This window comes from Trachemys scripta, chromosome 2 (genome assembly GCF_013100865.1).
Source record: "Trachemys scripta elegans isolate TJP31775 chromosome 2, CAS_Tse_1.0, whole genome shotgun sequence".
NCBI classification, from domain to species: domain Eukaryota; kingdom Metazoa; phylum Chordata; order Testudines; family Emydidae; genus Trachemys; species Trachemys scripta.
Window position 1 is genome coordinate 90,064,249 of NC_048299.1, and position 16,304 is coordinate 90,080,552.

Genomic DNA, 16,304 nt, shown 5'->3' on the forward strand with positions numbered 1-16,304 from the left:
TGTTCACATCGGAGCATCAGACACATTAGTATTGTCTCCAAAGTGGTTCTAGGCACTACACAATCCATATGGACAGCTCAAGGGCATCATGAATCATCACACAGTCCCTGTGAGCCAAGCTGTGGGCTCCATGATCAGCTTGTGGCACCAGGTAGGCAGTGGCAAAAAAAAAAAAAAACAAAACATGAGGTTGGTTTCCAGAGACAGGACACACGCAGTGTTGCCAACTCTTGAGAATTTTAGCATGGGTCTCAGGTAGGATTGCCACCTTTCTAATTCTGGTAACCAGACTCCTGAGGCCCCACCCCTGCCCACTTTTCCCCTCCCAAGGTAGAAGGTAGCTCAGGAGCTGGCAAAGGTTAATGACTGGGCACCTCCCCCCACACACAGTAACCAGGCTTTCAGTGTCCTGCCGAAAACTAGGCACCTGGCACCCGGACACAGAAGCCAAAAACTGGACTGTGCAGGTAAAACCCAGGCCACTGGCAACCCTAACACAATATTTGGTGTTTCTTAGAGCTCCAGCTCCTGGAGCCAAGTGATCAGACGAGAATCTCAAGGTTGTTTTTTTTTTTTGGCACTGTATTTCTAGCCCTCATGGTTATGGAGAAAATTTGAAAGTGTGATCCACGTGCACCCTTAAGGCTCAAAAGACAAAGCAAAAGAACTCATGTTTTAGTCACTCCTGGATTTATCTTTAAATCTTATTATTTTTAAGTCTGTCTCATGACTGGGAAGGGCTGGGGATGCCGACATACTTTTTGAAGATTTGGGGATGACAACAACTCGGCTATGAATGCACCCTCGTTGAGGCCCGGCCAGGGCGGATGCGGGAGCAGACCAACGGGAGCTCCGTGCAACGCCACCTGGGCACAGGCACAACCTTTGGTGAGCAGGGCCGGTGGGTGACAAGCGGAGGGCCAGCGCCGTGCACGCACAGCCGGGAGGGGAGCTGCTGCTGCTGCCCCAGCCCCGCTCCCCGGAGCGCGTCCTCTCTGGCCGGGTTTAACCCCTGTTGCCATAGTTACCGCCTCCCCCCCCCCCCCCGCAGGGGTCTGAGACGCTCCCAGCCCGGCCACCGAGGACGAGCATGTCAAGCTGGCCGCAGGAACCCGGGGGCTGCCCCTAGGCCCGTCGCAGACCCAGCCCCGCCTCCTGACGAGAAGGCGACGCCATGGCCGCGGTTTTTAAGCTGTGGGTGCTGAGAGACGATTTTTGCCCTTACTAAAGATGGCCGCCAACCCCTCTCCCCCATTGCCTCAAGTGGGTGTGAAGCCAGGCAGCGTCTGTTAAGATGGCCGCCGTTTCCCTGCATTCTCTGCCGCGGGGTTGGAAGTGAGGCCGCCCTTAGCAAAGATGGCTGCTGTTCCCTTGTTGCTTCCAATCCGTGTGACGGTAGTGTGCCCTTAGACAAAATGGCCGCGCTCTGTTCTTCACCAGGGGCTGCGAGCAAGGCGGGCTGCTAGCCCTGGCAGAAGAGTCTGTCCTCCTGGTAAGGGATGATTGTGCGGGGGCAGCAGATTGAGCGAGTAGGGGCTGGAGGGAGAGAAATCTTAGTTCCCCCGCCTGCTAGTGCCTGAAAGAGGAGGCTCTGCTAGTCCCTTTGTGTGTGACTGAGGTTGAATTTGTCTCTAAATGATCAGGCACAAACTGGGTGGGGGGAAGCCTGCCACTCTCTTATCAGTAACAGAGAAATGGAGGTGGACAGACACGTCTGTATTGTATACATCTCTCATCAATCCTTCCAGTCTGCCTTATTGCTTTCTCCCAGAAGAAGCAGGGTGGCATAATAGATAGGGCATTGGAGTGCAATTACTATTTCTGTCCTCAGGTTTTCCTTATGTTGTCCCATTATCCAGGGGGCCAGTCTATGGAGCAGTCTTCTAAATTTCAGCCAGTGATCGATCCTCTCTGACTTTCTTTTCAGTTCAAGTCAATTGATCTCTGATCTATTGGACCTCTTTTCTTCCAGTTCACACGTTCTTTCTTTTTTTCTGCCCCTGCACCTTTTTTATTAGCTTTTCCCATTTTGGGGACTGCTGTGAAACTACTCAAGGGACCAATAAAAATAGGTCATTTAATGATGGTGGTGGTGGTGGTTTAATTATACTATAATATTTGGTACTTATTCCATTCTGTGATCTCAAAGCGCTTTACAAACATGAATACCTTAAGCCTGATAACAATTCTGTAAGGTGACAATATGTGTATTATCCATGTTTTCCAGATGGGGAAACTGAGGCATAAATAAATTAAGTGACTCAGTTTGGTGATGTATGTGACTTTGAACGGGAGCCAGGATTCTTGGATCCCCAGTCTTGTCTTTTAACTGCTAGAGCATCTCCCGTCCCTAAAGATTGAACAAAATAATACTAAAAACTTTGGAAGTTGTTGCTTACGATGAAGACTGCATATTGGAAGTGGAGTCCATAAAACAGATTTTGCTGTAATTCTCTTCAGACATTTTCGAGTGGCTGAATTTTTAGGATTGCACAAATCCAACCAAGTCAATAAAGCAAAGATTTTAGCCTCTCTATGCTTTATTCAATACAAAAGTTAAAACAACCCACTTAGTCTTTTAATCTTTAATAAGCTTTAGCTGGAAACAGCTAATCCTTTTACTCAAAAGATAAAGAAATCTTTCTATTAGAGGCATAAAATATCCTAAATAGGAATGGTAAATTTGTTCTCTGTATGTGTGTTAATGTTATTGGAAACAAAGAAATTAAGAGATGGCTGAAATTATGACCTGGCAAGATGGCTTTTCTTTGATAGTCTGACTTTTTTATCTCTACAGGTGTACTGTGATAGTAAAGTGCATCCATCTAGGATCTCTGGTTCTTGTACATGCTGCCTGTGGTTTTAACTTGATTCCCAGGAGGAAGAACTGCTCAGATTCTCACACTTTTACCACATGTACTGGAATCCTGGTTGTTACTACTACAATGTCGTGGGTGCAAGCTGCAGTCAGCCGGCCCAGTGAGGATGTGTTTGATGAAGATTCTGATGAACTGCATGTAGTGCAGAAAGAATGGAAGAGCACTATGGAGAAAAGAGTCAAAGTAATTTTTATAACCATTACTTCATTTTTAGTAGCCTTTTGGCCATTTTCTTTAATACATAAATTGATACCTGCATGAGTGTTTTAAGAGAAAATGGAGGATGGCTGTTTAAAAGTTATTGTAGATCAATTTGTTCTGTATAAAGTAAAAATTGAGCAAGTTATTAAGGAAATGTGACCAACCAGAACACACTTGAGATTCTTCTAAGGGGGAGAGTGCCTGCAAATTGAGAAATTGTAGTCAAAATTCTGCATATCTAATTTGCTCGTGGTGCATAATGTATTTGTTTGTTACTCCCTCAACTACTCATGGGTGTTCTTTGTATAAATTCCTGAACCTCAATAGGAGGTTAGATCATCAGAGGCAAAAATATACAAATTTAGTCATGCGACTGTTCACTTTATTGATGGAGATCACAGCAATAGCAAAACGGTCCCTGGGTGCCTGCCACAGTTTCCCTTTAAAAAGACAGAAGTGGGAGGTCAGGTTGGCAGGAAGAATTTTCTGAATTCTAATACCAGCCCCAAAACACCAACATACCCCCTTACTCTGTATGTTACCCCCAATGACCAATAACTAACGCTTCAAATTTTCTGTATCGTTTATTCTTTTAAATATTCTCTAATAAAATTTAAATCAGTTCTGCCACTCACTGGCCTGCTCTTTGGCTTTGAGTACATTTGCTCCAGCTATAAAATGAGGCAATAATATCTTTCTATCCCCCTAGTGTGTTATGAGTATTAATGAGTTTGCATAGTACATTGAACATGTAAAGTGCCCATATATATATTCAAGTATGTAAAAGGTTGTTACGAGGAGGAGGAAGAAAAATTGTTTTTCATAACCTCTGAGGAGAGGATAAGAAGCAATGGGCTTAAATTGCAGCAAGGGAGATTTAGGTTGGACATTAAGAAAAACTTCCTAACTGTCAGGGTGATTAAGAACTGGACTAAATTGCCTAAGGTGGTTATGGAATCTCCATCATTGGAAGTTTTTAAGAGCAGGTTAGACAAATACCTGTCAGGAATGTTCTAGATAATTAGTCCTGCCACGAGTGCAGGGGACTGGACTAGATGACCTCTCAAGGTCCCTTCCAGTTCTATGATTCTATAAATGCCATATGTTATCAGGTATCTGGTTCATCTGGCTGGAGAGAAAGATATGGAATTTAATCAAAACAAAGTCCAGACTCAGGCCAGTTGTATCATGATAGGAGATCATGTTTGTAAATTTTGAGTGATATAATTAAACAAGGCAAATGAAGATGTATGAGCCATATTTTAGCATTTTTTAAAATAGTGGAAATCACCACTTAAATCAATTGCAGGTCCAGATTAAAAATCAGTAGTTCATTGTAGCCCTATAGTAACCAATATATAGTAATTCCTCTAGTTTGCCTTCCTATAGAAGTGAAAATAACAGTGAAAAAATTAATTTTTATGAAGGCTCATGTTAACAAAGAAATCCTAAAATCCTGCAGGGTCGAGGTGAAGGGCAAAACTCCAACTTAAACTGGTATTGTATTAGACTCTTAGGATTTGATCTCATGCCATTTACTTTAATGGGCAAAGGATAAGCTCTTAATAATGTAGCATCACTATGAGTCATGGTGCCGGGAACATTAAACTTCCACTCTTGGGTGATCAACATCTGATCAAAATAACGGAGGGGGCAGGGGGAGAAGCTATGGTCTGGGCCATAGATAAGGGAGGGTACTGCTGTGGGACTAGAGCAGTGGTTTTAAACCTGTGGTCCGCAGACCGTGTCTTAAGATTTCCAAAGGGTTCTGCACCTCCATTTGAAATTGTTTAGGGATCTGCAAATGAAAAAAGGTTGAAAACCACTGGACTAGACAGAGCATTGTTCTTTGAAAAAGGCATCTGGATTTTGGCTTCTTCAAGGAAACTTTATTCTGCTGTTTCAAGATACTCCTGAGGCTAGCTCCTTCTTTAACCACATCTGATCTTTTCATAGTTGAAATTCCACCATCTCCAATTTCCTTGAACAGAAAATAGAACTTGCTCTCTGAGATGTACTGTTTTCATTCATAGCTTCTCTGCCTGAGGGTGGTGACTACCATCCCTTTTTTGTGGTTAGATGGTAAAAGGGGTCCTGAAACTTTTTTGCTGTTGAAATTTGAGGTTGCAGTATGGAAGAAGACAAGAATTGCTGTTCTAATGCATGTTACTATGTGTGTAGAATAAAGAAACATATTTATAGTACAGTCAGTTATTTTGACCTCACTGTATATAGTTCTGAAAAAGGAAGTCAAAATGACCATGTTTATAAAATATCAAGAAAAGTTTTTGTTTTCTTCTTTTAGTTTTGTGAATCTCTCATTTCTGCTGGACAGTACAGTATACAAGTTTTGCATGCATCTAGCCAAATTAGAAAGACACATTCCAAAAAAACTGAATGTTTATATAGACTTGAACTCTTGTATTATTTCTTGTAAAATAATCTCTGCTTGTAGCTGGATTACTGACATCAGTAACCTTTCATCTTGTTACAGGAAGGCTATAGAGATGGTGTTGAGGCTGGGAAAGAGCTTTCACTTCAGCAGGGTTTCAATCGGGGTTACAAACAGGGTGCTGAGATGATGATGACCTGTGGCCAACTCAGAGGGACCCTTAGGTAAATGTTGAAGCTTTGAGATTGTTTGGTATGTTTATATGGAAATCTGGATCTACTGTTTGTCAAATGCTGAGAAGACTCAGGGTAACACTTTCAAAAGTGACTTTGGAGCTGAAATGCCATTTTAAAAACTAAGTCGAATTTAGACTCCCAAGTCATCTAGGTGCTTTGGAAAATGTTACTTAGTCACCTCATACTTCAGATTATATTATGTAAAATATTCCTAAAATGCCTGTAGCTATGCTATGAGTATCAGGCATAATTTTTTAGGTAGCACTAAATTGGCCATGAAAAAGATGGTGTTACCTGGGAAGGCTTTAGCAAAAAGGTGGTCTTGCGTTTTAATCAGAAAAGTCATCCTCGAGGTCAGTCTGATTTTTCTCTGGTAAGGGCTGTGGTCCTGTCACTGAGAACCCTGCCTCAGCATTTGTCTTACTGTTGGCTCTGTTAGCTGAGACATCCTTGTGGAGCACCGTTCTGCCCTTGTTGGACGCAAGAGTATGTAACCCAATGCAACCATCACACTCTGTGTTGGAACTACCACCAGTGCAACAGACACTACTATGTGATACTGGCTATTACAATTATTCTTCAGAACAAAAAAAATGTAGTGTGGTAATTCTTAGCCCACCTCCCATTCCTCACTTAAAATTAACAGATTAGTGGTTCAGTGAGTTATCTGAATCTACACTTTTGGCTGAACATTCAGCTCTTCCTGTTGAACTTTCCTGAAACACGTATGCATGAAATGTACACACAAAAATGGAACGACTTTTTAACTTTTAGTCACCTTTTCACCCAATCTCAAGCAAACATGCAACTCACTGCAGGTGTTCAGAATCACATTTATTTCCACCTGTTTTGTTTTTCTCTTCAGTGCACTCTTGTCTTGGTGTCATCTTAATGGACAAATTTCTGCTTTGCTGAGTAAGATAAGTAACCTCCTGGCTGAAGTTGGCAAGTATGAAGAATATGTGCTTAAGTATATGAATTCTATCAGTCCACAGCCCCACCTTGGAGAATTACTGGATTCTGTTCAGGACATGGACCTTAGTCATACAATTCCAGTGGAGAATGAATTTGATGAAACTGAAGCTGGAAGACACTGTGAAAATGAGTCCGAGTTGAGTGAAAACTCTTGCAGGAGTAACAGTGGGGCTGATTCCTTGTATTCTGACAGTTGTAGGAGAACAAAAGAACACACACATTCTGAAAGGCCAACCCTTGCTTGGCTTAAAGAAGAGACCGTCTGTTTAGGAGAGCAGCTAGGCTTGTCACTGGACATATTACAGCATGTCCAACAACTGGAAAGTTAACTTTCTCTTGTGCCAAATGGAATCCAATTCTAAGAACAAACTTGACAGGCTTGTATTTTATGTGTGGCTCAAAGGTTGGTCGTCATACTAGCCATTTAATTTCATGGGAATGTAGTGATCTGATTCTAATGTTTCCCTTTAAAATCTAATAAAACAACCCTTGCTCTCATCATATTCTGTCATACCTCAGTTGTTGGCAATAACAGCAACAACAAAAAAGTTGCTTTCACACCTAAATTTAACTTGAATAGGTGGAGAGTACTTCATATACACTAGTGCCACTGCAGAATTAGACAGCTATGCATTTATGTGTCTCCTACTGTCTAGGACTCTAACATTTTCCTCTAATTTATTTAACTTGCCCTTTTTAATATTCTTTTTCAGAAAAGGAACTGAATGATTCTTGAGTCTTATTCCTAGAAAACAGGAGCTCACAGAGTACCAAAAATAAAATAAATATTGCTATTCGGTTTAGAAGGTAGTCTGGGTGGAGAACTCCTTTGAACAAGTGGGAACTGCACGTACAGAAATAGGCAGCATGTGTTCCTTTTTGTTTAAATATTTGAGTGATGTTTTGCCAATTTAATTTGTTCAAAATAGAACAAAGACTTGCATTACATCAAATTGTGTATCACAAATCTCTGGTGTAATTAGCTCTGCTTTCAGAGCATCACTTCACTGAAACTGGTTACAGTACCCAGGACAAAATTTCATCTGAAGCAGGAGGTTAAAACACAAAAGGCTCTCCCCCTCACCAGTATTTTACCAAGCTGTAAATATTAAGACTGGGCAGCTAACTTCAGTTTCTCTATTTAAAGTAGAACTGTAGTGTACTTGAGCATATTCTAAAGCAGTGCCTGCCACCTTATATGTGTAACTTTCCAAGAAAGCTACTTAAACTAGCAAAGGCAAGAGGATCTAAGCAAAACTGCATACATCTTGAATATCACTTTAAAATCTGTTGGTCACTGGATATCAATTATATAGTAGGAAAATCTTGGATGATTTTTGCCACTTGTGGTAATGCATCTGATTGTCAAAGGTTTAAATAAAAAATTGCCACCCACCTATGGCATTGTGCATTTGGCTACATACAATAGAGGATGTAGGCCAGTTCCACTATAGGTGTAAGGTACTCAAAATGCAGCACAACTATTGTGTGAAGTGCAGAGCCAGAGTACTATGGCTGCTCTCTGCAGAGACAAAGGGTGTGGGGGGGGAGGATTTTGTGGCTTGCTTGGGAAGTGATGGGGATGAAGCTGTGGAGACTCACTGTGCCTTCTGATGTGGTTATGCACACCTAATTCAAAATATGGGTAATAGTACCTGTCATGCCAAATGAGTGAAGTGGGTTTTGCTTGTGTTGGTGAGGAGAATTATTTTCCCCCTCTCTCATCCTTATTTTGGGTAGTGCAGGGTACTAAACTTTTTGCCAGAGCTAGAGTTCTCATCTTCCTTTGAAACATCAGCATTATCACCATCTGTGGGAGATAAGAGACTGGATTAGATGGACAGGTAATCCTTAAGGCATTAAATAAACCTTTTTCATTTTTGTTAGCTGGTATATTCTACATCTTAGGGGAAAGCCAAAATGGAAGCTAGAGTATTGTAATAAGGTTATCACAGGACCAGAGTCTCGTGTAGCTGGAAATTTTAGCCTCATTGTAGGCCTTGTTAACTTATTTTAATATTTAATTCAATTAAAAAAACCTTATGGTGTGCTATGAGATTTTTTAAAAAAAATGCAATTGCCACCATTTTCCCTCTTGAAACTTTTATAAAGGTACTTTCTGCTCCTACTGCTTGGCATACCAGTTTCCCTGAAATCTGACTTGGCCTTACCCCTCTACTAAAATGGCTCTTATAAAGTTACCATCTTTGTTCTTCTTCCCCTGCCTTTTCTACTGAGACATGATTGATCACGCTTTCAGGCTTCAAAGAATGCTTTCCTGCTCCTTCAGCTGTTTCCAGTTAGTTATGCTTAACTAGTACCTGTACTCACAGCATGATGTAATTATGAACATTATTGAAAGCATGTAACTTATGAGACCTTACATTTTACTTTTTATGGACAAATACTACACCAAATATACTGCTTAGAGGGTTTGTCAGGTCTGAGACTAGTTGAACAGGTGACTCTGTGCCACAGGCATATTAGCCACAATTTTCTACACACTGCTCCCATAACCAGCCACGTTTCTTATGGCTGTCTCCTTATTTATCCTAACACACTGCATTTGTCACTTTCTGTTGATTTTGTTTAAGCTGACTGCAAATTCTTTTGGGCATGAAGTCTGTTTTGTTTAGACAGTCAGTATTCATTTGTTCAGTACTGTCTTATGCACATTTCTCACCATATAAATCAATTTTAGCACCTACAAGACAAGAATGCTGAGGAGGACTTCTCACTATCTATTCCTGTTTTAAATTGCCACTACATAAGTTTTCATCGGGTTGAAAGCATGTTTAGTCAGAGGCCAAAAACAAATGTGGAAGGTTTGCTTACCACCTACATTGAGTGGATTTGAGAGTAGTTAAAAACAACAACAACAAAAAAAAACCCAAACACTCACAAAACCCCTATAATGCTGCTGTAACGTTTTTGTACTCCAACAACTGAAGTTTAAGTTTTCAAGCCTAATAGTAGGCTAATCCTTCATGAATACAAGTCATTGGGCAGAATTTAACTAAAAAAAATTCACAGCCATTTGTTTGCAAAATTATTTTATTGCACACCTGTATTACCCATACCCCCCCTCTTATCCAGAACTCTTTTTGCAAAAAGAGGATATTAAACCAATACAGGAGGGGGGAAAAGCTTTTAATTTACTACACAGTTCCATGGGGAATAGTACAAGTCAACTCATTTGCATCAAATTGCATTTGTGCACAAAATAGCTTACTAGCAGACTGTTTAACAATAGTTCCTTTCCCCTTCCACCTTTCTTACAAATTTTTCAATTACATGTTAAAAAAGTGTTAATGCAACATTATGGTTTAATAAATGGAACCGCCCAAAGAAAGAAAACAAAATCTTAAGGTTACAGCAATATAACTTGGCCACATTGCATGTTATAATATATGTACATCTACAAATATTTAACAAACCACCACCACCTAAATAACGACATGCCCATATATGCATTATGGGTTAAATTAAGGTTGCTACAGTAGTGATAATTTGACTTTTCAAATTTGCGTTTATATTCTCAAAAAAAAATTATTTAGCAATATGCAGGGTTGAAAATATTTAATTCTAAGAGGAAATCCTGCTAGACAGAAGTATTGATCTTGCCAAATACTCCTCTACTGTTTCTTGAGACAATGTCTATTGATCACACTACAAAAAAAAGTGACATGGAACCACAGTAAACATCAGATGAGTATTTGCTTTAGTTATACTGATATATCACAAATCGCACACTCAATACTGGCCGTGGAGCTGCTTGCCTCCATTCCATCACATGAATTTTGCATGCTGGCTCCAGAAATATTTGCTCCTGTACTGTTAAAAGACGTAGTTTGCTTGCAGGTCACTTCAGGATTTTGCTCAGAGATAACTTCCATATTTTGTATTTCACCATCAACTTTCATTGTGACAGCATTCTTGAAAATAGCTCTCATGACGAGAGGGACTGACATACAACTGAGGGGCAAAAAGAAGGAGTTGAGAACATTATTCACTACAACGTTAACCACTCAGTCTCAGCCACTGTAAAAAAAGCAGATTAGCTTGCTGAAGTGATCCATTTTTTTCTGTGGGAAAATATGGATTATTGAATCAGAAGTTCTTAGTGTAACTCTTCAGTTAGCTAATATGGCTTCTCATATTCTTAGATATCCTGAGGACTGCATGAAAGTCTTTTTTTTTTTTTTTTTTTTTAAAGCCATCTTAGGATATCCCCTTAGATAGTTCCAAGTTTGGGTTTTACTTTTAATGAGAGCTTAAGTTAACAGCATTCACCTTACAATTAGAAAACCATAGTTTTTAAGATAATTCTCATGCAATATATGAAGTTTTAAAAGAATACAGTGCCTCAGTCCTGACTTATCCACAGTAGGACCTTTTTACAAAAAAAAAAAAAAAAAAAAAGGGGGGTTTCTACTGTCTGTACCACTCATAGGTGCCGACGTCATAGGTCCTTTGGGGCTGGAGCACCCAGAGGAAAAATTGGTGGGTGCAGCAGCCAAGCTCCCCGCCCCAGCTCAGCTCACCTCCACCTCCTCCCCTGAGCACGCCACATTCCTGCTTCTCCCAGCACAAGCTCTGGGAGGGAGGGGGGGGAGCAGAAATACAGCACGCTCAGGGGAGGAGGCGGGGGTGATGATTTGGAGAAGGGGTTGGAATGGGGGCAAGGGGGGGGGGGTGTTGAGCACCCACTGGCGCCAGCAGAAGTCGGTGCCTATGGTACTGGTTCAGCTGAAGCAGAATTAGCAATAGCGGAAGCCCAAAACGTACAATGCTCTAGCTGCAGCAGCAGCTTTCCCATATCTTGTTGCTTAAATTCATGGTTCAAGTCCAGCCTACATCCAACTTACTGCCAACTGGACAACTGTTTATTGACCTGGATGAAGTGAATTAGTAGTCCACTTAGTGTATGCATGTCTCATCCACAGCAGCCCCACACAGTTTGGACCCCTCATCTCAGTAGAGATGGGAAGAATTGAATAGACATGAAAAATGAACTGCTCACTCCCCAGAGGTGCCCTCTAGAACACAGGAGGTACATGATGCTGACAGCATGGGAAAACTTGCACTGCAGCTACTTCTGCTGTACCAGTTGTGTGACTAAGCAGATGCATTTCCAGCTGAGCACAGGGCCCCTTTTAAGAGGATAAAAAGAAATGTCTAACTTTCAAAATGTTTTTTCACTTCCTACTGTAAAGAAGTCTTAGTTGCAGACACAAGAAGTGCTAGCGTAAATAAACATATCACTAATTCAAATTGGGCAAATGAATAAATAGGATATGCAAAGAAAAGTGACACCTTTCTTTGAGAACTAAAATATACCTTAGTAAATGCAAAGACAATCTTTTGTTCCATAACTTTTTAATAAACAAGTTCATTTGATCATAGGGATGGTAGTTTTTAACTATTTCTGAAGATGCATAAAAATTACCATTAATAGACAATTTTTGTGTGTCCCAAACGTTTTAGAGTAGAACACTTACCGCTCCATGACTCTTGAGATAAAGTCATTGCAGCAATTTAGAGTTACATCTTGAGGATTTGTATGAAGACTGCATCTGATTTGTCTGGAGCTCAAGACATCAACTACCACTGAATAGGAAAAAATATGGACATTTCAAAATTGTGTGTGTTTACAAAAGTCTAGCAATATTATTTATAACCCCTGAATATTTTCCTTTGATCCAAGTATGGAAATTAAGACGTGTAACATTAAATATTAATGGTTATATTTACCATACTAAACATAATGTGCTTATATAACTCAATTACTATTGCTGTAGGAACTATACAGCCCCATCCCACTGATTTCAGTAGGGCTCTATGGGCGTATGGCAGTCTCAGTATACCCGTGTTCAATGCATTGCAGAACCAGGGCCTTAATTCTTTTACATTTCCTGACTTTGTTTTGAACTGGGCAACCTTAACAAAGCATTTCCTGTTTGTTTATATACATAAACACGCAGAAGAGTAAAGTTTAGGAAGATTGAGATTCACAGTACAATTGAAACCCATGTCCTGATAGAACAAAGATATTTGTAAACGTGATTATATATATATATATATATATATATATATATATATATATATATACACACACACACACACACACACACACACACACAATAGCAGTGTTGAATATTCTACACTTACCACAGGCTAAACTCTCCCCCATAGGATGCTGGAATGAGATAGAAAAGCTAGTGCCCTTTTGTGGAGACACTTCAAAATAAAGCAGCTCTGAGCAATCTGTAAAGCAGTAACTTCATTTAATAACTTAGTTTATTTAAACTTAGCCCCATTTAAGTGAATTATACACTAGCCATTCAAAACACTGGCAACTCAGAATCTTAATTATTGTCACTCTGCAGTTCAGTTTGCCTCTGGAAACTAAATATTGGGTCAGACATGGGTGTGCTACTTGAAATATTTAACCTACAGAGAGCCCTACACAAAAACTAAGGATGCTGATAAGAATTCAGTCATTTCAAACAATTTGTAAATAGCAGTGGATTTGGAGAATGCACCTGCTGTGGTGGTGACATCCAACTTACAAATACAAAACAAATCAGCAGACTATTACAGAGAAACAAAACTTCATAACATACAATTTACCTTCGTTTATAGTGTTCTCAGAGAGACAGCTGCCAATAAGAGTGTTATATGCCACTTGATGCCGAAGAATCTCAATTATAGCAGGTACACACTTTGGATGGGTAAATGGAATTTTACTGACGAGGGCTCCTGTTATACCTGATTTCTCTGTGCCCTTATTTATGAAATAACTGTGCTTCGGGCAATCTGGAAGAGACTGATGAAGAAATACCTATTTTTGTGAGGAATGGAAACTTGGAAAGGCAAGATGGCTAGTCCTGATACTAGAATGTTACAATGGATCTGGTACCAAAAAAGTCTTTTGTGGGGCACACATTTGTCAAGTCTGAAATCCCTGGCCACACTTCAATGAAAATATCACTCAGAAACTGAGTCAACTGAGACCAAGCCCCTCTCCTGCAAAAAATACCTTTTAAAACACAGGATAATCTGCACTGTGCTTCATGCCAAAAGACCGTGAGTTCTAGGGTATGGCTACACTTGCAGCTGTATAGCGCTCTGAGTTAAACCCGCCTTCATACAGCTGAGTAGGAAAAGCGCCACAGTCTGTCCACACTGACAGCTGCCAGCGCACTGTCGTGGCCACATTTGCAGCTGCATTGGGAGCGGTGCATTATGGACAGCTATCCCAGCATTCAAGTGGCTGCAACGTGCTTTTCAAAAGGGGGGGGAGTGGAGTGTGACAGGGAGTGGGGGGAGAGAGAGTGGGTTTTTGGAGTGCTGAGAGTGTGTCAGCACGCTGTCTTGTAAGTTCAGACCCTCCTGCTTCTCACCTCACTCAAAGCAAACAGCAAAATGTTTGCTTTTTCTCTCTGAAACAGCACTTCCGCATTCCTGCAGCTGATCACAACAATGAGAAGAGTGGCCTCTTGATAAGGGGATTATCACGCGCAGTAAGTTAACTCCTCGTTCACACTGACACCCGGGAGTTGTAGCCAAGGCACAGCAAACGTTATTCCTCTCGGGGAGGTGGAGTACCAGCAGTGCTGAAGCCATGGAGATACAGTACTGTACTTGCCTTGCCAGTGTGGACAGAGAATGAGGTACAGTGCTCTGGGAGGCTTTATTGCGCTGTAACTCACAAGTGTAGCCAAGGCCCTAGTCTCAGTTGTTCTTGTGAGGGCTGTTAATAAGGGCAGTGAAGGTCATCGCGAAATTAACAGCCTTTTACCTTTAATTTAGGAGAAGTTAGTATCATTCAGTCATTATACAGGTAAAACGACAGAAAGAGGATATTTCAGGCCAAGCCGTGAACAGAGTGCTCTCACCCGACAGACCCTAATCTCATTCACTTTCCCATACTGTCTTTCAGAAGGAATGTGCTTAGCTGTGCTATCTATTCACCACACTTTTCCCAGAGTCAGGAATCCTGATAACCAGTTGTGACGCATGGCTGGAAAGGGTTAAACATCCTGCAAAATAAATAACCCCCAAAAGACATGTGGGGAGATAATGTTTGTGTTTTTGTGTATTTACAGATGTATGAGTAGGGCAGACAATGTAATCAACAGTCCCGGTCTATGCTATATTCTTATACTTCAGAGATCAAAAGAAAATCCTAGCATTTAAATGAGTTGTAAACACGGGATCTCTCTGTAGTCATCCCTCTTTAAAGTGTATAGCAAATAATCTGTGAATGGTGGAAGAAAAAGCACATTGCCTTATGTTAATTCTATAGCCAAGTACCGGTGAGGGACCTCCTTCAAAGTCATGCTAATTACCTTTTGAACTCCAACTTGTCAAAAGACATGAAATTGTATAAAAGATCTTTGGGTCCTGATTCTGTCATCTTAGATCTGCTTAGGCTTCATCAGGGGAAGTTGGAGTCAAAAGACTGAAGTCCCAGTTATGCTAGTACACCCTGAATATGATATTTGGACATTGGACTATAACCTATGAACTATTTCTAAAAGAACTCTATGCAACTACAAAGCTCACCATCTCTGCTAGGAATCTGCACTTAAATGAATTGAACTCATGTCTGTATGTATACTGATCTTTTAACCATACTCTTTTTTTTAAAAAAAATAAAGTTTAGTTAATAAGAATTGGCTGTAGTGTGTATTTGGATAAGATCTGGAATATTCAATAACCTGGGAGGTAATGTGTCTGATCCTTTGGGATTGGTAGAACCTTTTCTTTTATATGATGAAATAAGATTTACAGAAATTTGCATCACATTTGACGTGGGTACCTGGAGGGAGGCCTGAGGCTGGATCACTTTAAGGGAACTGTGTTGTTTGGACTTCTGAGTAACCAGGAAGGTAATAAAGAAGCTGTTTTATGCTGGCTTGGTAAATCTAAGTATTGGAATATCCAACAGCTTTATGGGGATTGTCTGCCCCATTCTTTGCAGTTCACCCTAATTGAGTGATTACAGCTGGTCCCCACTAGGACCCCAGTCACCCAGTGTTCCATACTGTCTCACAAATAGTTGTGTAACCAACTGGCAGAGCATGTATTGCATGGACCATCTAGGGGTGGTCCAACTACCAAATAACTTGTTTCTGCCACTGATTGCTCCTACAGCTAAATTAGAAGAGGTTTATGGGCAGCTACAAAGGGTGTGGGTTCAAACCCACCTAGCGACTCATTTGAGGGGAAAAAGGTGCTCTAATCTTTTTAGTGCAAGGACTCTGGAATAATTGCTGAAGCAATTTTATTTTGCAAAACATATTTGATAGTTTATTTAGATGTGATATTTGTTTTAATGTAATTTTAGAATATATTTGTGCAGCAAGTGAAGGTATGATTGTAGCGAGCATAGGAAAATCCACAGTAGCATAGGTAACAGTGGTAGTGAAGATGTGGCAGCTTAGCCCACCTTAGCACAAGCCCTCTGGAGACCCTGGACACACTATAATCACACCTTCATTTGCTGTCTAGACAAAACCTTACTGGTTCTGCCTTGGTTGCTTTAAGAGCAGAGCTTCTCTTAGGCAGGCACTTAACTGAGTGCATATTAAGGAGCAATTGGGCAGGGTCGGG

At 40.7% G+C, this 16,304-nt stretch overlaps 2 protein-coding genes across 7 annotated transcripts in view; one reads left to right on the forward strand and one right to left on the reverse strand.

Moving 5' to 3' along the window:
• The first annotated feature begins 759 nt into the window (after nt 1-759).
• On the forward strand, nt 760-7,052 carry YAE1 (YAE1 maturation factor of ABCE1). Of its 2 annotated transcripts, none has more exons than XM_034761240.1 (4): nt 760-888; nt 2,798-3,062; nt 5,575-5,696; nt 6,574-7,052. In XM_034761240.1, exons 2-4 carry the CDS (start codon nt 2,946-2,948, stop codon nt 7,010-7,012), a joined length of 678 nt encoding a protein of 225 aa, XP_034617131.1. In that variant the 5' UTR covers nt 760-888; nt 2,798-2,945; the 3' UTR covers nt 7,013-7,052. The 2 variants fall into 2 exon arrangements, with proteins under 2 accessions (XP_034617131.1, XP_034617130.1); XM_034761239.1 differs by lacking the exon at nt 760-888 and adding an exon at nt 1,337-1,492.
• Nucleotides 7,053-10,232: 3,180 nt separating this feature from the next.
• Nucleotides 10,233-16,304, reverse strand: part of LOC117872598 (mediator of RNA polymerase II transcription subunit 1-like) — a 44,775-nt gene continuing 38,703 nt past the window's right edge. For 4 of the 5 annotated variants that reach the window (XM_034761237.1, XM_034761235.1, XM_034761234.1 and 1 more), the window contains 4 exons: nt 13,317-13,512; nt 12,855-12,950; nt 12,185-12,293; nt 10,233-10,658 (listed from right to left, as the gene is read on the reverse strand). In XM_034761237.1, coding sequence (XP_034617128.1) covers nt 10,409-10,658; nt 12,185-12,293; nt 12,855-12,950; nt 13,317-13,512 — 651 coding nt within the window. In that variant the 3' untranslated portion in view covers nt 10,233-10,408. Of the gene's footprint in view, nt 10,659-12,184; nt 12,294-12,854; nt 12,951-13,316; nt 13,513-16,304 lie in introns of those variants that run through there. The other variant, XM_034761238.1, reaches the window with a different exon arrangement.